This window comes from Callorhinchus milii, unplaced genomic scaffold (genome assembly GCF_018977255.1).
Source record: "Callorhinchus milii isolate IMCB2004 unplaced genomic scaffold, IMCB_Cmil_1.0 Scaffold10, whole genome shotgun sequence".
NCBI lineage: Eukaryota > Metazoa > Chordata > Chondrichthyes > Chimaeriformes > Callorhinchidae > Callorhinchus > Callorhinchus milii.
The window spans coordinates 9,124,786-9,147,448 of record NW_024704751.1 but is presented as its reverse complement, the minus strand read 5'-3'; the positions used below and the strand labels follow the sequence as shown (position 1 = coordinate 9,147,448).

General features: G+C 51.3%; 3 protein-coding genes across 5 annotated transcripts; 1 reads left to right on the top strand and 2 right to left on the bottom strand.

Annotated features, from left to right (window-relative positions):
* Positions 1 to 79: 79 nt before the first annotated feature.
* Positions 80 to 9,309, bottom strand: LOC103180552 (kinesin-like protein KIF12). Of its 2 annotated transcripts, none has more exons than XM_042338686.1 (17): positions 9,252 to 9,309; positions 9,056 to 9,127; positions 7,944 to 8,022; positions 7,572 to 7,693; positions 6,829 to 6,904; positions 6,048 to 6,182; positions 5,441 to 5,576; positions 4,213 to 4,304; positions 3,494 to 3,644; positions 3,213 to 3,331; positions 2,955 to 3,059; positions 2,603 to 2,726; positions 1,838 to 1,955; positions 1,427 to 1,534; positions 995 to 1,118; positions 724 to 874; positions 80 to 272 (listed from the first exon to the last, which is right to left on the bottom strand). In XM_042338686.1, the coding sequence occupies exons 1-17, from the start codon at positions 9,269 to 9,271 to the stop codon at positions 100 to 102; spliced, it is 1,905 nt and encodes a 634-aa protein (XP_042194620.1). In that variant the 5' UTR covers positions 9,272 to 9,309; the 3' UTR covers positions 80 to 99. The 2 variants fall into 2 exon arrangements, with proteins under 2 accessions (XP_042194620.1, XP_042194621.1); XM_042338687.1 differs by having other exon boundaries at positions 2,982 to 3,059.
* A 4,114-nt stretch (positions 9,310 to 13,423) lies between these two features.
* LOC103180551 (homeobox protein SEBOX) lies at positions 13,424 to 16,590 on the top strand. Its single transcript, XM_042338581.1, has 3 exons — positions 13,424 to 13,550; positions 14,393 to 14,598; positions 15,958 to 16,590. Exons 1-3 carry the CDS (start codon positions 13,457 to 13,459, stop codon positions 16,546 to 16,548), a joined length of 891 nt encoding a protein of 296 aa, XP_042194515.1. The 5' UTR covers positions 13,424 to 13,456; the 3' UTR covers positions 16,549 to 16,590.
* Positions 16,591 to 18,519: 1,929 nt separating this feature from the next.
* On the bottom strand, positions 18,520 to 22,313 carry tmem199 (transmembrane protein 199). 2 transcript variants are annotated; one of them, XM_007896481.2, is made up of 6 exons: positions 22,120 to 22,313; positions 21,059 to 21,132; positions 20,270 to 20,359; positions 20,080 to 20,122; positions 19,789 to 19,901; positions 18,520 to 19,156 (listed from the first exon to the last, which is right to left on the bottom strand). In XM_007896481.2, exons 1-6 carry the CDS (start codon positions 22,304 to 22,306, stop codon positions 19,061 to 19,063), a joined length of 603 nt encoding a protein of 200 aa, XP_007894672.1. In that variant the 5' UTR covers positions 22,307 to 22,313; the 3' UTR covers positions 18,520 to 19,060. The 2 variants fall into 2 exon arrangements, with proteins under 2 accessions (XP_007894672.1, XP_007894673.1); XM_007896482.2 differs by having other exon boundaries at positions 18,682 to 19,156; positions 20,080 to 20,119.
* Positions 22,314 to 22,663: the final 350 nt, after the last annotated feature.

The window sequence follows — 22,663 nt, the reverse complement described above, 5'->3', positions numbered from 1 at the left end:
ACACAGCACCTCTTCCTCCCCCAGGTCCCTACTGAGGGTCAGTAGCTGCTCCCTGTGCGTTGGTCAGACACAGTGAGTGTTTAGTTTTATTGCATTTTATTATTTCCCTGAGGCTGGACACAGGCTGGACGCGGTGTTGATATCTGAACATTCTCTTTCTGGCGTTTGCCTCCCCGGGTTACCATGGAGACGAGCGACAGGACCGAGCCGTGGTTCCCAGCAGTCGGGTTTAATCTCTGTGTTGCCGCGGGGTTCAGCTGCAGAGGGTTTGCCTTCGGGAAAGGACAGCAAAGTCTTAAGGAGGCAATGTTCACACCAACCAGCACCGAGCGAGCGAGCGAGCGAGCGCCCAGTACACAGTCACCAGCATTGCTCACGGCTGAATGTCAAACTGTTTCCACTTTAACAACAAGGACGACTTGCATTTATACAGTGAGCTTCACACGGGACAGTGCCTCTGAGCGCCTAAAACTAACGCGATTTTATGCCCATTAATGGCACCGTGTCAGCCTGTGGTCCTCGGGTGGCAACAGAGTAGAACTCCCTCTGCACCGTCTGTCCACACACCCAGGTCAGGGTTAGAGACACAGGAAAGCTCTCTCTGTGCTGTGCAGTGAAGGCTGAGCTGTAACCCACAGGGGCTCAGTAACCCGCTTGAAGGCGTTTCACCTCATGGGCTTTTGCTGGTGGAGCTCAACGGTCAAGTTATGAAACTGAACTCACCTGACGACGTTTCGTTGCTGCTCCTCCTCAGTGGCAGGGTGACCTCTGACCTGAGGCGGGGGGGTGTGGGCAGTGGGGGAGCAGACGGCACGATGGGGGGCGTTGAGGGGGGCAGGAGGAGGGGTCCATGGTCATTCAGGACCTCGCTGACCTGGAGGAGGAGATAAATCAACCGGTGATGGTTACTGGCTCAGCCCTACATGGGGGAGGGGGGGGGGAGAGGAAGGGTGGAGAGAGAGAGATGAAGTGTGTGCGTGTGTGTATGTCTCACCTGTCTGTATCTGGAACAGCTGCGTTCCCCCGGAGGCTGAGTCTGGCTCTCACAGCTCTCCACACTGTGACAGGAACAACCCGACTGGCAGCGAGAGAGGCCGTGAGGGGAGGAGAGGATGGCTCTGTTGTGGGACCAGGAACAGAGAGAGGCTTCAAAAAAATATGAAGGGATTATTACCCCCCGGAAAGCAATCCGTCAATCGCCTAAAAACTGGGTTCCTACGTACTGCTTGGTGAAGAGGGGCGTGTGTGTGTGCGTGTGTGTGGAGTAAGGAAACTTGCCTGATGTTTCGCCCCACCCGGGAATCAAACCCAGGCTCTCTCGCTTGCAAAGCGAGTGCTCCAACTACTGAGCTACAGAACTCCACGAGGGATGATCGCGGGTGGGGGTTGCAGAGCGGAGCCCAGGGTGGGGTGTGACGGCCCCTACCTCTCCAGGCGGCACAGCTTACGGGACAGTCTGCGGTTCTGCTGAAGAAGGAGTCTGTGCTCACAGCGACTGCTCTCCTGACTGCTCAGCAGCTGCTGTTTCTCCTGCCTGAAACCACAACCGTCCTCACGATCAACAGCCTCTCTCTCTCTCTCTCTCTCGTTCTCTCTCACAGCCCACTGTGCAGTGTGGTGACTGGATTCTTCCGGTTGAACGCAACAACAACTTGCATTTACACAACGCCCCTCACACAGGGTAGTGTCCCAGAGCGCTTGACAGTGGCGGGCACGGCGCTTATTTACTGCCTCTCCCTCACTGGGTCTCCCGTCTTTCCCCCACACCTCCCACCACCCCAACTGTCTCTCCCCCGCCCGCCCCCCCACCCACGCTGACAACCCCAGACCCACCTACCTCAGCTGCTCGTTCTCGATCACAAACTCCTGTAGCATCTCGTACAGACTGTGCTGTGACGCTGACGCCAGCAACGTACAGCCGCATCCACAATCATCACAGCACCGGTCCCCGGGATCTGCCAACGCACACACACACCCACCATATACACACACAACCACACATATACACACACACAACCACACATACACATACACACACACACCCCACACACACAACCACAAATACACACACACACCCCACATACACACACACACACACACCCACACACACACACCCACACACACACACACAACAACCACACACACACAGCCATCGTTACAACAGGTTCATATCCCGAGAGAGACCTCAGTGTGAGAACCAAACTGTCCAGCTCCCTCTACACTGTGCGTCCACACTCCCAGGTCAGGGTTAGAGACACAGTAAAGCTCCTTTACACTGTGCGTCCGTCCACACTCCCAGGTCAGGGTTAGAGACACATTAAAGCTCCTCTACACTGCGTCCATACTCCCAGGTCAGGGTTAGAGACACAGTAAAGCTCCTCTACATTGTGCGTCCGTCCACACTCCCAGGTCAGGGTTAGAGACACAGTAAAGCTCCTCTACACTGTGCGTCCACACTCCCAGGTCAGGGTTAGAGACACAGTAAAGCTCCTCTACACTGTGCGTCCGTCCACACTCCCAGGTCAGGGTTAGAGACACAGTAAAGCTCCTCTACACTGTGCGTCCGTCCACACTCCCAGGTCAGAGTCAGGATCTCACTCACCATTGAGGATTTTCTCGTTGCTGTGGGCAAGCGGGAGCTGAAGCTGTTGTCGTAGTGACATGTTCTCGGTCTGTAACACCCTAATCCCTCGCTGCAAGCCCACAATTAGCTTGTCTTTTGGGTCCTGAGAGAGAGCGAGAGAGATGGCGTTTGGGCCACTGTGTCACAGTGAGAGAACGGAGCAGCAGCACATCCCACTGACAATAGCTCCTCACAGGACCAACATCCAGATATTTCACAGAAACAACCACAATAACAATTTGGGAGGATGTGATGGGGTGGGGGGAGCAGGGGCACGTGGGGGGATGGGGGGCAAGCAGGGAAGAGGATCGGCGCAGAAGCTAGGATTTACCAGTCTGACAGCTGGTCGGTTCTTTACCCTTCGGGCTCTGCTCGCGAAGCGTAAGGTGCTCATGGTCTCGGCCAGGCTGAGCGGCGAGGGTGAGACACAGGCGATCTGCGGCCAAACAGAGAGACGTCATCGGCACAGCACGCAACATGGCTGGTACATGGGACGGTGCAACCTGTACACGGAACAACACGCGCCTGAAACATGGCTCGGGGCCGAGCACCAGCCGAGCCTCGGACACACGGCGAGGACGACAGTTACCATGAGGGTGACTCCGGATCCTCCCAGCGACTCCGCCAGCAGTTTGGTCAGTTTGCTGTCCCTGTACGGGATGTGACCCTCTCGCTTCCTGCAATCCACAAGCGCCGAGATACAGTTCCCTGAGGAACAGAGTGAGTTTAACTTCTCATCCGCGCACACCTTTCTGCTCAGTCTGACACGTCGCAGCCCAGATACACAGTTACACACAGACCCCCCACCAACCCTCCCGCAATCTACATCCCCCCAACCTCTCCCACCCTCCGCCCCGGAACATCCCTTACCCAGTGCCAGCAGGCTGCGATTGATATTATTGGCCTCTATAATCATTTCCTCGGTTGATCTTGTCTCTTTAACCCTTTCACTCCCCGCAAGGTCGACAAAGCACAGCTTCCCGTGTTTGGAGACGAACCCAGGGCTGTGGATGTGATCTGCCTGCACCAAACACAGCAATGTTACACTGGGCAAACCCGGCAGCTCAGTGACCGACTGCTATCCTGCGTCAATGATCACAGGTGAAGAAATGCCACTTAATAATATAATAATAATCATCCTTGCATCTGTTATAGCGCCTTATCGCGTTGTTGAGACGTCTCAAAGCGCTTCACAGAAGATACTGTAAAGTGAATTGACTGTGTATTTTGTGGGCGAAACGCGGCAGCCAATTGCGCACAGCAGCGTCCCACAAACAGTTCGTGGATTGAGGGACCAATCCTTTTTTGTAGGGATTATTACCCCTGGACAGCGATCACCCAAATCGACTAACAACCGGGTTCCTTCTTCCTGCTAGGAAAACAGAGCAGTGCGGAGTAAGGAAACCTGGGACCTCTTGCTAGTGAGGCAAGCGCGCTAACCACTATGCTACAGGACTCTGTACTTGGGTGGTGAACCGAGGACATCCACGTATCATTACATGTGGGTTAACAATTACACACGGGCTCACGATTACATACATGTTTATAATGTCACGTGTGCTCACGGTTGTACGCAGGCTCTCACTCACCGCCTCGCTCTCGATCTCGATGGTGAGCAGTGTGTGAGACCGACTGGAGTTCCCATTCAGGTGGTGTGCGGAAGTCTGCCTGTTCCTGGTGCCTGAGGGGAGACAGGGCTCAGCAACTGGAGACAAATTAACGTGGGACAAGATCACGTGGGACAGCTCTAACCTGCAGCCGGGACCTGGGAAGCGACAGCCTGCAACAAGGTGACTGATCGGCATTAACCCTTCACTAATGTTTGGGTATCAGGCGGGTGTCTGACACACACAGAAACACAATTACAGTTCCCTTAAAGACTATCCAAAATAAAGAGTACGTTACCTACCCCATGTCTGGACTGAATGGGATGTGCGCTCTCCCTGGCAGGACGCACCCCTCTTACCTATTTCTGGGAAGTATTCGGCACAGGTTGGCTAGAGCCAAGGCTTGGGGGACCCCAGAGTGTGCGTTGGGGTAACCGCTGGAAGTTTAACCAACTAAAAAAAAACTGCACAGCTTTCCATTGAGAGCCCCGACCACTTTACGATGCTGTTGCCGTTGTGTGCTCTCTGGTGTGGTTGCTGTGCAATGACGTGTACTGGGGCCAGGTGCCAGTAACAAAGCAATCGGGGTCTGCAGTAAAGAGTCATATCGTCATCTACCGGCCGAGGTAATGCAGTGCAGCTCCATCACAAGGACCTCAGTTTTAATTACAAGGCAGCTGCGAGCATTGGGACGTTACTTGTGTGTATTAGGTCAGGGCTGTGTGTATGTATGTAACAGGTTGTGGGTAGAAATATATGTATCTCTGTATATGTGTGCGTATATTTGTGTCTATAGAGGCCTGTGGATATGTACGTGTGTGTGAGTGGGTGGGGGAGGTTGTTGTGTGTGTGTGTGTGTGTGTGGTTGGGGTCTGTGTTGTGTGTGGGGTGGTGGGAGGTTGTCACACACCGCTATATGGGCTCCGCACTACTCTTGGCTTTGAATTGTTTGTGGATAATGTAGAGAGTTTGTGATGGGGGTGGGGTGCTGGCAGTGGGGTAGGGGTGGTTCGTGTAAAACCTGTGCCCTCCTGTCCTGCTGCCCCCGCCTTATCTCTGAGACCATTGTTCTGGGTTGACTGATATTTGTTGATAAGCTGCCCTCTTTACATCTCGGCACGGCTTAGCTAGTCATTCCTCACAGCCCAGCCTCAGGCCAGTCTCTGTACGTGCTGCTCTGATCTGCTCTGATGTGGATGGACCACGGTACCTTCCTCGAGAAGACCCACAATCTTCTGCAGACTCTGAAACTTTGCACTGAAGAGATTCTCCACGTAGAAGCCTCGGTGTTTACTCCAGCGCACAGGCAGCGAGTCTGAGAGCCGAGGATTTAGGAGGTCCCTGACCTATAAGGGAGAAACGCCACTCCCATCAATGACATTAATAATAGTAGTCCTTGTATTTGATATAGCACCTTCTCACATCGTCGAGGCACCTCGAACCACAGCGCAGAATATACAACAAAGCGAATTGAAGTGTATATTTTGTGGGCAAAACGCGGCAGCCAATTGCCCACAGCAGTGTCCCGCAAACACTGCTGGAAAAGAGACCGGGTGTATCGTGGTCAGAGGAATCCAATGCAATCCAATGGTAACCTAAAAAAATCCCAGTAACAGCAAATCACCGTGAAGCACTTTGAGACACTTCAATGTAAAATTCACATCCAACTCCAGCGCAGCCGGGAGTGGGGGGGAAGTGTCTGTGGACTGCACTTCACCCTGCTGGAGAAGAGTGCTCCCCGCCTGCCCGCAGTGTCTCCCCCCTTCCCCCCACCCCACGTAGCTGGAGCGCTGTATAAATGCAGGTTGTTGTTGTACCTGCTCGTTGTAAATCTCCAGGTAGGAGGCCGAGAAGGTGAACTGCGCACTCCTGCCCCGCGCCTCCTCCAGTAACGCAGCCAGCGATCGGCACATCAACCCACTCAGCCTGGCTTCCCGACAGCCACCAGCACACTGCAGCCAGAGACACCACACAATACAAGATTACGTGTGTGTAGCGCCTTTCACGCGGGGGAGGACGTCAGCCAGGTTTGCGCCGAGCAATGTCCCGCAAATAGCCATGGAGCGAGAGACCAATTTTATTTGGTGAATTGTTGTCCAGGACACCAGGAGAGAGAAATTCCCTTCTCTTTTTGAAAAACGCCACCCTAGCCGTTAGGGCTTTGGCTTTCAGGGTTAACAGATGCTGAGTGGGAGGATTCCCTGCCCCCCAGTGACTGGTCGACCCTTCCAGGTCCTGTTTATGAGCCAGGCTGGGCTGTGCTGCCGTCAGGAGTGAGTGCCCCGGAATACAGCTACAGGTCTGTCAAGATCGCCACAGGATGGACTTGATTGTGACATTCCGTGGCCAAAGTCACTTTTGTCACCGATCAGCTCCAAGGAGCTCCCACTTCCATCTCCCTGAGGAGAACAGTCGAGATCAATGGTCTGTCTCCCTGTAGCCATCGCGGAGTTAAACTGCGCTGATCATTTGCCGAGACGCGTGTGGTTGAGGTGTTTACAAATAGCTTATTCCTCTAAAAGGAGGCCAAACTGGGGTCTCCAGCCAAGCCTGACAGCTGGTAGTTAATGAGTTACCAGCAACCTGCCTGAGGCTCACCATTGTAACTGGTCCCGTCACCGTGAAGGTCTTTCCTGATCCCGTCTGACCAAAAGCAAACACGGTGCAGGCGTACCTATAACAGAGAGGCTTCACATCAGCAGCCCTGCGTGGGGTGGGAGGGGTGCGGGGGAGAGAGAGAGGACCTCCAGGGCAGTGTAGACATCAGCATTCACATTCCTTCCCACACACTGAAGGGCACGAGGGCAAACCAGGTTCACAGCGCATGGTGAGAGCACATCTGCCCATGTCGCTAGCCTTGATGCCCTGGAAACAGAGCTGGAGAGGGGTGATAGATGGTCTCAACCTCCCGCCACCTTCCTCCCACCCCACGTTAATCCCCAGCCCCCTCCAGCTGCTGGCTCATTAACCCTACTCTGACTCCCCAACCCCCACCAAGTTCTCACACTGATGTTGGCTGTGGCTTTCATGTTATTCATTGCCAGAGTCCACCTTCCGCGAGTCACTGTGGGAGGTACAGTATGTTACATTACCCTCAGTGACGGGAATCAACGATTCCCACCAGGAGAGAGTGGGCCCTTCGCTCTCAGTGATATAATAATGATGAATAATAATTCTTGCATTTGACACAGCGCCTTTCGTATCAGGAGGGCTTCTCAAAGTGCTTCACGCGACAGATATACTGTGAAGTCTAGTGACTGCGCAGATTCACTCCCAGTGTACACTCCCTGTCACTCTCTGACCTGCCCTGTGTTGGACCCAGACAGAGGGAGCACCTTTACCCTGTCAAGGCCAAGCTGATCAGCCGCTGCATGTTGCAGCGATCGAAGATGTCCTGCTGGGAGGCTTCCTGGTCAAACACCGCGTTAAACGTGAAGATCTTCTCCCTGACACCCAGGTTCACCTGTAAATAACCAGTCACCTTTCGTGCCTTTAGAACAGAGTATCACTCCCTCCCATTCCACACGCAGCGTCACTCGCTCTGACCAACACACAGCGACACTCCCTCCCACTCCACACACAGCTTCGCTCCCCCCACCCCCCCACCCCCATCCACACACAGACTCACTCCCCCCCCCAATCCACAGACAGCCTCACTCCCTCTGACCCACCACATAGGCAGAGTGTGGACCGAGCCTGACCCTCAGACTCACCTGCACCGTGTTGGGTCCAGGGCACTGCAGCACGGACTGAGTCCCTCTCCTGACCTCGGATCCATTCAAAGGCCGAATCCTGTCAACACAGGACAGGACGAGAGATTCTGTCTGTCACCTGCTCATGTAGACCCACTGCTGTCAGTCACATATAATAATAATAATAACAATCCTTGCATTTGATGCAGCGCCTTATCGCGACAGTGAGACACCTCAAAGCGCTTCACGGAATATATTGTGAAGTGAGTTGACTGTGTATCTTGTGGGCGAAACGAGAGAGAGAACAAAAAGAATAATAATCCAATGATGAGCAGACTCCCAAGTTCTCTCCGTGTCACTCTCGGCACCGCTGTCTGTCTGTGTCGCTCTCTGTCACTTCGTCTCTCTGTCACTCTTATCACTGTCTCTCTCACTGGTCACTATTTTCCTCTCTGTCTCTTTCATGTTCTCTTTCTGTGGCCCTCCATCTCCACTTGTCAGTCTCTCTCAAACACACACACACTGTCTGTCTCTCACACACTGTCTGTCTCTCACACACACTGTCTGTCTCTCACACACACTGTCTCACACACTGTCTGTCTCTCACACACACTGTCTGTCTCTCACACACTGTGTCTGTCTCACACACTGTCTGTCTCTCACACACACTGTCTCACACACTGTCTGTCTCTCACACACACAGTCTGTCTCTCACACACTGTCTCTCTCCCTCTCACACACTGTCTGTCTGTCTCTCACACACACTGTCTGTCTCTCACACACTGTCTCTCTCTCTCATACACACTGTCTGTCTGTCTCACACACACTGTCTCCCTCTCACACACTGTCTGTCTGTCTCTCTCACACACACTGTCTGTCTGTCTCTCACACACACTGTCTGTCTGTCTCTCTCACACACACTGTCTGTCTATCTCTCACACACACTGTCTGTCTGTCTCTCTCACACACACTGTCTGTCTCCCTCTCACACACTGTCTGTCTGTCTGTCTCACACACACTGTCTCCCTCTCACACACTGTCTGTCTGTCTCTCTCACACACACTGTCTGTCTGTCTGTCTCACACACACTGTCTGTCTCTCACACACTGTCTCTCCCGCAATGTAACAGTTACCTGAGAGCCACCAACACGTTGGATTCCTGGATCCCGTCCTCTCCGGAACCGTCTCCGACCTGTGCCGCCGCCCTGTGAGGGCACAGACAGACTCAGGGACTGACCGAGAGGGGGTCAGTGCCGGGGGTGGGGGGGGGGGGTCAGTGCCGGGGGGGGGTCTCGGGGGGGGTTTGGTGACAGTGAGAGGGTCACTTACCCGCTGTTCGCGGAGCACATGAGACTCGCCCTCTCCCTCCCACTGCAGCCCGAGAGCCACAGGTACCCAAACACACACAGTGCGGCTCCTGAGGGCACCAGCAGGGGGGCGAGAGGCTGGCACAGGGGGAGAGAGGCTGGCACAGGGGGAGAGAGGCTGGCACAGGGGGAGAGAGGCTGGCACAGGGGGAGAGAGGCTGGCACAGGGGGAGAGAGGCTGGCACAGGGGGAGAGAGGCTGGCACAGGGGGAGAGAGGCTGGCACAGGGGGAGAGAGGCTGGCACAGGGGGAGAGAGGCTGGCACAGGGGGAGAGAGGCTGGCACAGGGGGAGAGAGGCTGGCACAGGGGGCGAGAGGCTGGCACAGGGGGGAGAGGCTGGCACAGGGGGAGAGAGGCTGGCACAGGGGGAGAGAGGCTGGCACAGGGGACGAGAGGCTGGCACAGGGGGCGAGAGGCTGGCACAGGGGCGAGAGGCTGGCACAGGGGGAGAGAGGCTGGCACAGGGGGCGAGAGGCTGGCACAGGGGGCGAGAGGCTGGCACAGGGGGAGAGAGGCTGGCACAGGGGGCGAGAGGCTGGCACAGGGGGCGAGAGGCTGGCACAGGGGGAGAGAGGCTGGCACAGGGGGCGAGAGGCTGGCACAGGGGGAGAGAGGCTGGCACAGGGGGAGAGAGGCTGGCACAGGGGGAGAGAGGCTGGCACAGGGGGAGAGAGGCTGGCACAGGGGGAGAGAGGCTGGCACAGGGGGAGAGAGGCTGGCACAGGGGGAGAGAGGCTGGCACAGGGGAGAGAGGCTGGCACGGGGAGAGAGGCTCTCACAGGGGGAGAGAGGCTGGCACAGGGGGAGAGAGGCTGGCACAGGGGGAGAGAGGCTGGCACGGGGAGAGAGGCTCTCACAGGGGGAGAGAGGCTGGCACACAGGGGGCGAGAGGCTGGCACACAGGGGGAGAGAGGCTGGCACAGGGGGAGAGAGGCTGGCACGGGGAGAGAGGCTGGCACAGGGGGAGAGAGGCTGGCACACAGGGGGGGGGGCGAGAGGCTGGCACAGGGGGCGAGAGGCTGGCACACAGGGGGAGAGAGGCTGGCACAGGGGGAGAGAGGCTGGCACACAGGGGGCGAGAGGCTGGCACAGGGGGAGAGAGGCTGGCACAGGGGGAGAGAGGCTGGCACACAGGGGGAGAGAGGCTGGCACACAGGGGGCGAGAGGCTGGCACAGGGGGAGAGAGGCTGGCACAGGGGGAGAGAGGCTGGCACAGGGGGCGAGAGGCTGGCACAGGGGGAGAGAGGCTGGCACAGGGGGCGAGAGGCTGGCACAGGGGGAGAGAGGCTGGCACAGGGGGAGAGAGGCTCTCACAGGGGGAGAGAGGCTGGCACACAGGGGGAGAGAGGCTGGCACAGGGGGCGAGAGGCTGGCACAGGGGGCGAGAGGCTGGCACACAGGGGGCAAGAGGCTGGCACACAGGGGGCGAGAGGCTGGCACCCAGGGGGCGAGAGAGAGATTGGGTACAGATGGGGGAGAGACACTGGTTAAGGACAGAGAGAAAGAGACTGTACTGACAGACAGGGAGAGACAGTGCCAGAGAGAGATGTACAATAATAATAATAATAATAATCCTCGCATTTGATATAGCGCTTTTCACGTCGGGAGGACGTCCCAAAGCGCTTCACAGAACACACTGTAAAGTGAATTGACTGTATATTTGTGGGCGAACGCGGCAGCCAATTGTGCACAGCAATGTCCCACAAAGTGTCGTAGATTCAAAATGACCAATTTATTGTTGTTTTTGGTTTTGGAGGATTATTATTAGGCTCTGTGTGGAGTAAGGAAACTTGCCCAAGGTTTCACCCTCTGCCTGGAATTGAACTCAGGTCTCTCGCTCGCAAAGCGAGTGCTCTAACCACTGAGCTACAGGACTCCAGAAATATTGACAGACAATGTCTGTCCAATACAGACAGGACCAAGTGACAGATGCAACATGTACTCAGTAACACTCATCCACGGATCCCATTAAGGAAACTGGGATGAAAGATGCTCTCAGTAAAGTGCTGCAAGTGTTAAATCCTTCCTGAAGTCAGGGTCCAGGCACTACACAGAGAGAGCAGCTGGTCTGGGGTGTGTATTGAAGTGGTGTTTGTCCCAACACCAGCCTCAGTCAGTATTGTGTAGTGCTACCACAAATACACATAGTGATTCATACTGAGAAGAGGGGGATTCCGACTCTGAGCTCTGCACTCACTTTAATTTTAAGTAAGACAGACTCGCACCACTCGTTGTCGAAGGCGTTAGTTCCCAGCTTCCTTTAAATGAGATTTTTTAAAAAATATAATAATAATGTTCCCGGCATTTGATACAGCGCCTTATCACGTCTTCGAGACGTCTCAAAGCGCTTCACAGAATATACTGTAAAGGGAATTGACTGTATATTTTGTGAGCGAAACACGGCAGCCAATTGCACACAGCAGCGTCCCCACAAACAGTAGTGACCATATATTTTTGAGGGATTATTACTCCCAGAAATCAATCCGTCAACTGGGTTCCTACTTACTGCCAGGTATACAGAGGAGTGTGCAGTAAGGAAACTTGCCTTAGGTTTCGCCTCACTCGAGAATTGAATCCAAGTCCTCTCGCTTGTAAGGCGAGGGCTCTTAACAGTCAAAGTACACAGTTAATCCAGTTTGCAGTATATTCTGCGAAGCGCTTTGAGACGTCTCAACAACGTGATAAGGCGCTGTATCAAATGCAAGGATTATTATCATCTGTAGCGCAAGTAAGTAAATGCAACTGCAACAATACTCGGGGATTCTTAAATCAAAATAACTGGAGGCAGCAATTGGCAGATATCATGGATCGCATGACTTCAAATATTCTTTTAACTATCAAATGTTCCAAAAAATGCAGCATTCGCCGGGATTCAAAGGGTTTGAGATCCTGACAGATTTAAGGAAGTGAGTTTATGAGCTGCAGAGTTAAAAAAAAAAGAGCATGTGTGTAAGTAAGAAATACTGAAACCTCGCTGCTGTGCACACACTAGTTGGAACCTGCCTACAAAAGTGTGGTGTGGTATGTTTTTTTAACCCGTCTGATTTGCCGGTGTGTGTCTCTTCCTGTGTGTATGTGTGGTGTGTGTGTGTGGTGTGTGTGTGCTCAGCTAAACAGGGTGTGAAGCTGTCTGGCAGAGCTGTGAGGATAGGTGCCCTGACGTGGATTGCACACAGCTGATCAGACTTGGGGCTGTGAGTGAGTGAGTGAGTGAGAGTCTGTCTGTCTGTTTGCACCATTCACAGCCACAATGGGATGGAGATGACAAGGCGGCGCTGAGCCTCAAAGCTTCACACTGACTGACACCCACACAAAGGGCGGCTGCTTGAAAGGGGACAAGAGGTGTGGGACTGGGGCTTCGGCACCTGCGCTCCTGAGGGACGGGTCAGGCTACAAAAAGGCCAGAAGGGCAGAGAACAGGCAGGAGCCACACTCAGGGAGCACAGGCAGGAGAGCACAGGCAGGAGCCACAGGCAGGAGCCACACTCAGGGAGCACAGGCAGGAGCCACACTCAGGGAGCACAGGCAGGAGCGCACACACAGGGAGCCACACACAGGGAGCACAGGCAGGAGCCACACACAGGAGCCACACACAGGGAGCACAGGCAGGAGCCACACACAGGGAGCACAGGCAGGAGCCACACACAGGGAGCACAGGCAGGAGCCACACACAGGGAGCACAGGCAGGAGCCACACACAGGGAGCACAGGCAGGAGCCACACACACAGGAGAGCACAGGCAGGAGATCACAGGCAGGAGCCACACACAGGGAGCACAGGCAGGAGCCACACACAGGGAGCACAGGCAGGAGCCACACACAGGGAGCACAGGCAGGAGAGCACACACAGGGAGCACAGGCAGGAGCCACACACACAGGAGATCACAGGCAGGAGCCACACTCAGGGAGCACAGGCAGGAGAGCACAGGAGCCACACACAGGAGAGCACAGGCAGGAGCCACACACAGGGAGCACAGGCAGGAGCCACACACAGGGAGCACAGGCAGGAGCCACACACAGGGAGCACAGGCAGGAGATCACAGGAGCCACACACAGGAGAGCACAGACAAGCAGAGAGAGAGAGAGAGGGGAGAGAGAGAGAGAGAGACAGTGCAGAGTTATTCCTCCTCCTTCCAGAGAAGCAGTTTGCACAGCGACTGACTGACTGATGGAGAGTTTCCTGCAGTCGGTGTGTTTGACGGGGCCGGAGCTCCAGAGCCAGACTCACAAGAGCATCGAGGGAGCAGGAGTCTGTGAGAAGGGTGAGACAACTAACATGGTCCATGGCGAGTGGGTGTGTGGACAGAGTTCAGGGTTTGGGTCACATCACAACCAACTCGTGTGACTTGGGACTTCTTCCTTCCAATTCCCGGCGAAGTTCTGCAGTCACTTAATATAAAGTTGTTGGTGCTTTTGAGTTACGATTGACTTGAGACCCCCACAACCAGAGGCAGAGACTGACTGAGCCCGTGTCTGAGTGTGTGTCTGAGTGTGAGAGTGTGTGACTGTGTCTGTGTTCAGGTCAGTCCGAGTTCTACGATGTAGAGATGTATTCAAATCTATCGCAACGCACCAACTCGAGAGTGATTCCACTCCTCCTCAGAGTTACTCTCTTCCCCTGTGTTGGTTTCTGATGACTGTTCAGATTGGCCGCGAGTTTGTGTAACCGGTTTGAGATTGAGGAAAAGTAACATTTTCTCGATTGAATTGTTTCACGATTTATTGACCTGACTCAAGGAATATCCAATCAGGAAAAACCTAGAAATGTTGATTGAGCGAACGTGGGACTTGGGGCTGCCCTGGTGAGAGTGTTGAGGAGGGGGTTGACGCCGAGCGGGCCACTTGCGGCCCGCGGGCCAAGGGTTGCCCAGCACTGCCTAGCAGAAGAGTGATTATATTTTCTGTGAAATTGTAGCTTGAGGATGGGGTTAGAGGTGGGATTGGAGTGGAATCCAGGGGCTGTGGGTTGGGTTGAATGTGTGTGTGTGTGTGGGGGGGGGGGGGGGTGGTTAGGTGGGGGGGCAGTGGGGATTGAGTGGTCAGAGTAAGAGGAATGTTCATGTTCCTGGGCTGATGGGTGCTTGTCTTTGTGTTGTCCTATCAGATGCTGTGCCGCAGATGGTATCGCTGCCCGAGGCGGTGGAGTTGGTGGGGTTTATGGCTGAGGGCCAACGCAAGAGGAAGAGGACCATCTTCAGCCGGTGGCAGCTGAGCGAGCTGGAGAAGGCTTTCGTGGTGACCCCCTACCCTGACATCAACATGAGGGAGGGACTGGCTGAGATTACCAGGCTCCCCGAGTCCAAAATCCAGGTAAATAACAATTCTGTCTTTGATATGGCACCTTATCACAGAGTATTACATCTCAAGGTGCTCCACTGTTTTTTTTTGTGTAGTAGCAGCCAATTTGAGCAGAGCAATGTTCCACAAACAGCCGTGTAGTGAAGACTACTGTTTTATCTGGAGGATTGTTGACCAGGACACTGGGAGAAACTCTTCTCTTTTCGAAAAATGCATTGGGATCATTAACATCCACCTGATCAGGCAGACAGTTTAATGTCTCGTATGAATGCAACCCACAGGGAGGGAGACAGACAGAGCGAGCCTTAGATAGACAGATAGAATGAGAGATTAGGGTAGGCAGATGGAGCGGCCATCCAGAATACAGTATTTTTTCATGGCACCTTGTAAGTGACTATACGCAGTTAGTATTTATTTTAGTAACGCTGCATTATCTTTACTAAGGTCTTGGAAGCTTTAGGGAAGCAGGTTACATTTGATGAAATATGGTGGGGTGATATAGTGTAGCATGTTGGTATATCAGTCATTGTTCAGCCTATTAATGTTTAGTTATAATTTGTTGGCAATTCATATTTTACGTTTGCATTAACCATTATCATCCTGTAAAACAAGAGAAGATAATCACTGAGAGATCTTCGGTCTCTCTCTGTATCTCTGCCGAAATTGACTCACGGTGGGATACAATTCGACAGGCTTGCTACCTTGTGCAAATGGGTGGAGATAGTGAGTCTCAGCTGGTTATTTGGCTATTACAAGAGGGGGGAGGGGACCTGACAGTCCTGGGCGTGACCGAGGATGTCTAGGGATGTCTGCTCCAGGTTCGGTGGCTGTTTATTCCATTAACCTTTGTTACTGGAATAAACAGCAAAACCAACAATACTTCAACACCGTTTATCCACCTGTTTTGGAGGCTGATGCTTCCTGTACTTTTTACCTAAGTCTCTCACCTCCAGCTTCTTCCCCCCAACCTCATACGGTGCCTATTATAGGGGCTGGGAAGATTAATCAGACCTTTATCTTCATAGGGCTTCTTAAAAGAGACACTGCTCGCTTAGGCTCAGTCAGGCTAACTCGGCAGGAGGGTGTCTGAGTGAGCCTGACTCTGTCCTTAAACATTCCTTATGCTGTGAGTTCACTTTCCAAGTTAGGATGAGTTGATGTAGGAATTTTTTTTACTGACAAATTATGACATTTATGACGTCTATTTGTGGGACGCTGATGTATGCAATTGGCTGCCGTGTTTCTCCCACAAAATATGCAGTCAATTCACTTCACAGTATATTCTCTGAAGCTCTTTGAGATGTCTTGAAGGCATAAGGCGCTAAATCAAATGCAAGGATTATTATTATTTCTGTGCACATTGCCTTTCAGGTGTGGTTTCAGAATCGCCGGGCACGCTGTATGAAGCAGGGGAAGAAACTGAGGAAGCGAATGTCGTGGGGAACAGCCCAGAGCCCCTGCCGTTTGCCAGGAAACTTTACCTCTTCCCCCATTCCCAGAGAGCCTGATTTCAGAACTGTTCACTTCAACATGCAAGAGGTGGACTACGGGAACCCGACTGGACCCAGGTTCAGCCACGAAGCCTCAATGCAGCAACAACATCAGCAACATCATCTCCAGAGCTGCCCATCAGACCTCTCACCGGGATTCCTGGACCAGTTCCTGTGGGAGAATGGTTTGGCCGTCAGCTCCCAACACGAAGCACAAGGCCACAGTGGGTGCAACAGGCACGATGGTGGGTTCGACCAGTTCAATGGCGATCTTGGCTTTAGGAGCAAAGGAGCCAGCTCGGGGAGCCATATCAGCAACTTCGGAAAGCTCTCTGTGTCTGATCAAGTGGTGCCAAGCAGGCAGAGCTGCCTGGAGCAAGCACAAGGAGAGCAGGTAGAGGCTGGAGTGCACACTTCCCTGGGTTACATTTCAGATCTCATCTACAACGCTGCGATCGTCACCAACATGTAACCAACACGGCATCATCTGAACACAACACCTATCGGGACTCAGGTTCATTTGTTTGTGAAATTCTTTCCAGCACACCTGGGCTCCGAACTTACCTGGAACTCCTTATCTATACAGTCCAGATATCCTGTTGCAGAAATCTTGGCAGAAAGCGCACCGCTCAGATAAGATTTATACACTTGACATCTTTACAATAATCCATGCAATTAATATAGAGTCTGTAATGTCAGAATGTCTCTAAATGTACTGCATAGGTAATTGCTGTCAGGTTCAGGGACTGAGTTTGTAGGCAAACACTGCAGCCATTCTGCAAGCAGCAAATTCTCACAAGAAGCCATGGAGTGAATGACTAATTTATTATTATAATTGATCTGTTGGATCATTAGCCAAGACACTGGTTAAATACTCCCTTCCTTCCAACCCCCTGTCTCCGTGGAGAATGTGGTCAGTAAATTCAAAGACGCTGACTGCAAGTGAGGTCAGGACTTTTGGTTTTCTGGACAGTGGGAGACCCACATTTGAAGAGGTATGTTAGCTAGCCAGATCATTGTTTAGTTTCGTTGGTGGAGTTTGATGTGTAACTTGTGCACAGCAGTGCCCACATACAGTTGTTGATTGAGTGCTCACATCTTTTAAACTGCCACCAGGTTCCTCTCTCTAGGAGAAAGCGGTTTCCAAATGCATTTGGTGCCGAACACACCAGCCCCCTCCTCCCCCTCCCAACAAGACCCTCAGATGCAATTTGAGAGAAAGACAGATTAGTGACCTTGCAGTGACCAGGGACTATTAAAAGGAGTCCCATCACTATAGCAATAACAATTTATGAACTCAACTTTGTCCTTTGACCAGGTGCAAGATCCTTTGACAAATTGAAGATCTTGATTTTGAACTGTTAATCTTGTTTGATTTCAGTGGAATACGATGCTTTTGAGAACAAGTTTTTTCCTTCTCCCACTTTGTAACGATTATTTTAAAACTCTGTATATCTAAATTAAATAAAGATTGCCTAAGCTCTCCTGATACCTGACTACTGACAATTTTGATCCCGCTGTATACTTTTTGATCCCCTGTTTAATCTAGAGCTTGAAAGATTGTTCTGGCCTAGTTTTCCCCCCTCTTTAAGGACAAACATAATGAAAACAAGTGATCACAACTTTTTTCATTATTCTATATAAAAAAAAACCCTTTTGTATTGAATCTGATCTGCTGGAGGCTTGGGCCGGTTAGATTATCTCCTTTTTAATTACAGTCGTAGTTTTCTGGATCCAGATTTCATTCCTGTATTATAAGCTATTATTACTATTCTCCCAAGTCCGATAATCATACCAGTTTGCAACCTGCCATGCACCTGCCTCTACAGGACACTGGTAGCACAGCAGGATCACTGTTAATGCCACATAATCTTCAGAAATACCTTAATCCTACTCCCAGACCCAAATGATTCAAGGAAGGTAAGTCGTAAGCGCAGTGTCTACACAGCTGAATCCTACACTTATAGAATGACTTGGGTCACTTATAAAACCCTGTTTTTTTTATTATTACCATTCCATCATAAACAAGAGTCTTTGAAGGTTTAACAGATATCAGGACATTAATCAGCATGGCTGCTGGCGATCTGCGAACAAGAACAACCTCTCGGGTTAGGATTCCATCTTGTGGTATTCTCTCTTCTCCGTGCCCCCCACCACTTCTGTGCCGCTCACACAAGCTGTTCAAGGACACACACTGGACCACCACTCTTGCTTTCCTTTATATTCCCACATCTCGCCCCCGTTGTAACTCGATTGGCTATTCAAAGACTTTATTGGTTTTAATAATCCCTGTGTTTGACATAGCTCCTTAACTTGTCGTTGAGATGTCTCAATGCGCTTCACATGGCGTACTGTAAAGTCAATTGTGAATTGTATAGTTTGTTGGGGGGGTGAAATGCAGCAGCCAATTGTTCACAGCAGTATTCCACAAACACATCATGGATTGAGTGACCAAATTATTATTTATTATTGAAGGGATTATTACCCCAGGATAGTGATCCACCAATTGTCGTAACAACCAGGTTCCTACTTACTGCTAGGTAAACAGGTGCATGGAGTAAGGAGACTTGCCTAAGGTTTCGCCCCACCCGGGAATTGAACCTGGTTCCTCTTACTTGCGAGGCGGGTGCTCTAACTACTACACTACAGGACTCTTATGCAGAAGTTATCAATTGAGCTGACAGGACGCTGGTTAACCTATTAACACTGAAACAGTTACAACTTAGTGAGCATGATCCTATAACTGTTCCAAAAATATATTTTTTTTTTACAGAGACAGACAAAATATTTCATATTTTTTCTGACAGAAAATACACATCTCTCAATACATATTAACACAAAGTCCAAGTCCATCATACTTTAGAAAAAACATCCAGTAGAAAGGTTCCAGTGTAAGAACGATCACTGTTCCAACAGTTTCCATGTTGTGAAACAGGGCCTAAGGAAAACATTTGAATTTTTCTGTAATATGAGTTGTACCAGCGCTACATCTCTCCGAGCTCCCCTTCCATGGTCCTCACCAGCACATACAGTTCAGCCAAACCCACCACCGAGGCCACAATCACAGCCGACAGCACTCTCTGCAACAAAACACAAACAGGGTTACACAAATTCATGTCGATTCCTCAATTAATAATCCTTGCATTAGACATAATGTCTTATCACATCTTGCCACAGAATATACTGTAAAGTGAATTTATCTGTACATTTCTAGGGTGAAACAAATTAAATAGGATTACATTTAATTAAATATAATGCACACAAGGCACAGAGCATTCCAGCAACACTTCCCAGGCTATCAACTGATGCTTCACTGAGTGTTTTCCCTGGTATCAAAACTTCCCACTTGAATGAATGATTATTTATTTGCGAGTATCAGAAAAGCAGCATATGATAAAGCGCTTTATCACTTTAAATGTCTGAAAGAGCTTCACTAAAGGGTGCTTATTGCTTTACAGACAAACAGGACAGCTAATTGTCTCACTTGTAAGATAGCACCTGACAATGCTTACAGCACTCCCATAGAACTGCACTAAGATGTCCAGATGATTACAAGCCAAGGCTCGAACCCTAGGACTCCATAGGTGAGTGCACCCACTGAGCCAGACGGATGTTCTGAGTTTAGTAGCTGAATGCTTATTGATGCTCAAGCAATGTCCCAGGGGTTTGGTGGACTGTGGTGACATTAGCTGATGCGCTAGGCTCTACTCACCGCTGCTGTCTCTGTGAAAATATACTGGCTGCCAATGTAGGCACAGGCAAATGAGGCCACCACCGTTAGAAGGAAATTAAAGATGGTCACCACAACTGCCTTCACCGATCTCACTGTGTTAAACAAACAGCACAGTTTAGGAAGCAACCTCACACTGCTGCTTGCACTGCAAGCAATTACAACAGCTGGCAGAGCGTGCAAGGCATCTTTAAGGTTCCTTTGTACATATGAGTAGAGTTTAGGAAAGGAAATTCACAGGAAGAAACAAGTCTTCATATAAAATCCACTAACCTTCTCGTCCCAAATTTCCCAAAGTACCAAAACGGTTCATCTGCTACAAACAGAAGAACACAAATGAATAAATATTAGGGCAGATACATACAGTTAATGTGGCTGTGCTGTTACTAACAGTCTTTGTTTAATACTTGCAGACCAGACAGAGATGGAAGGAACAGTTCGGGGATGGCTCACATGACGGTACCTTGCAGTCGACATTCCTTGTGATGCGCTTGTATTCCTCATTTGCCAGTTTTGCTTTTATCTTCTCCAGTCGGGCGACCAGCTCCGGGTTCTGAAAGAGACAGACTCGTAAAACACAGCAGGCAATTCCCAAACATGGTTTAAAGAAAAGTGTGATAAGTAACAACTTCTTAAATTAAATATTTTCCTCGCTACTAAAGGTGCTGCTTTGTACTGGTGCATGATTCCACAACTCTCTTGTGCCCATTCTTCAACTGTGAGCGAGTGTCAGTCACCTTTTCAGAGTCCAACCATCTCTTTATCCAAAGTCAACTGAAATACCATTCAAGCAGATATCACTAGCTATTACTTGTCTTGATTTCCCTTTATTATCATAAGAATGCAGAGGATAATTGAAGCTCTCCATCTTTCTCATCACAATCATTCCTTAACTGAGACCAACTAAATATATTCAGGCAAAGTATCAGGTTCAGTAGCATTCCAGGCATGTACCCATTGAGCTAGATGACAGCAATGATACTGCCTCTGAAAGTTATTAATACACTCTGTATTCTCCAGGATTTAATGTAATGACTGGACAGAATGATGAGCTGAGAGACACAATGTAAGAACATGGATCAGGAACATTTTCTTTGCGGCTCAAAGACAAATTTCATGATTTACACAACGACAAATGTCTAGTCAGCTCAGTGCAACTGAAAGCAATTTCTAATTTAAGCAGCTTATTACCAACAAGTCAGTAGACCGTATAGTGTTACAGATGTGCAAACAGAGGCTGGTATATACTGACCCGTTCTGGTGCCTTCACCTCTGGTACGAATAGTTCAGCTCCTTCGAGAAGTTCGTGTAGATACACAGGAAAACCTGAAAACAAACAAGACACTGAAAGCTGTACAATCTGCAGCAAATTGCAAGGACCAGTGCTGGTTACGAAAGTGGACACTCCTTCTCATTCTGTCTCTGTATCCATCTACCTGTTCAAAATTCCCAGGTGAGGAATTCTCTAAATTGATATATAATAATAATAATAATCCTTGCATTTGATATAGCGCTTTTCACGTCGGGAGGACGTCCCAAAGCGCTTCACAGAACACACTGTAAAGTGAATTGACTGTATATTTGTGGGCGAACGCGGCAGCCAATTGCGCACAGCAATGTCCCACAACGTGTCGTAGATTGAAAATGACCAATTTATTATTGTTTTTGGTTTTGGAGGGATTATTATGAGGCTCTGTGTGGAGTAAGGAAACTTGCCCAACAGAAGGGAATTTCTCCTGGTCTACTGGACAACAGCCCCCACCGCCCCAAATTATATTGTTCATTGGCTTCGTGGCTGTTGGCAGCCGCGTTCACCCGCAAAATACATAGCATAGAAGCGCTCTGGGACGCTACCCCCCGGCGAAGGGCGCGAGACACGCGCAAGTTGTTGTTGCGTTCGTTTGCTGTGAGACGGGCTTCCGAGACGTCCGGGCGACACGACGCTGTGCGCCGTCGGCTGCCGCGTGTCGCCCGCAAAGAGCACGGTCACTGCTGCGCTTTGCGGCAATATTCCGCGAAGCACTTCGAGATGTCTCGAAGGCGTGAAAAAGCGCCATATCGAACGCAAGGATTATTATTGTTGTTGTTGTTGTTGTTATCATCATCATCGGGTGCTGTATTAAATACAACTGGTAATATTATTATTATTATCATATAATAACCTTCCTTTCGTTTCTCTGAGAGGTTTTAATTTTTACGTGAGAGGGGGGGTGGGGGAAAGCCTCGAGGAATAAGGCGGCTGTTCGGGGTATGTATTGTCAGTGCGGCCCTGACTGCTCTGCTGGACACCAGGAGCCAAGGCCCGGGGCTCACCTTTCGCCCGTAAGAAGCCGTGCAGTGTCCGGAGGGCGTCGAAGGAGACCGTGGGGCCGCCGGCCAGACAGGCCTCGAGTTGCGAGCGCGCGTCCTGAGCGACGGAGCTGTCGTCCCGGTCCCAGTCCCGGAGCAGAGCGCGGAGCCGCGGCTCGAAGCCGTCCCCGACCCGCACAGCGGACGCCATCTTTGTGAGGGGCAGAGGGAAGGGGTGGGGGGGGGGGGCGGGGGACACGCAACGTCAGCAGCGTGCGGGGCAAAGGGCAAGCGGCCTCCCCTCCCTCCCACACACACACACATGAATCACCAAGATAAAGATTATTGCCCTGCCCCCCCCCCCATCGCCTTGTTAAACTGGGAATGTGTTGTAACTGTGCCCCCTTCTCATCCTCCTCCTCAGGCTCCGTGGGGGAGACGCGAGGCCTAACTCGGCCGGTCTCCATGGCAACCGGCCAACCACCGCCTGGTTACGCGTCCGTCGAGGGCGGCCGCCATCTTTGTTAGTGGCATCGAGCAGCACACGGGAGGGAGGGAAGGAGCCAGC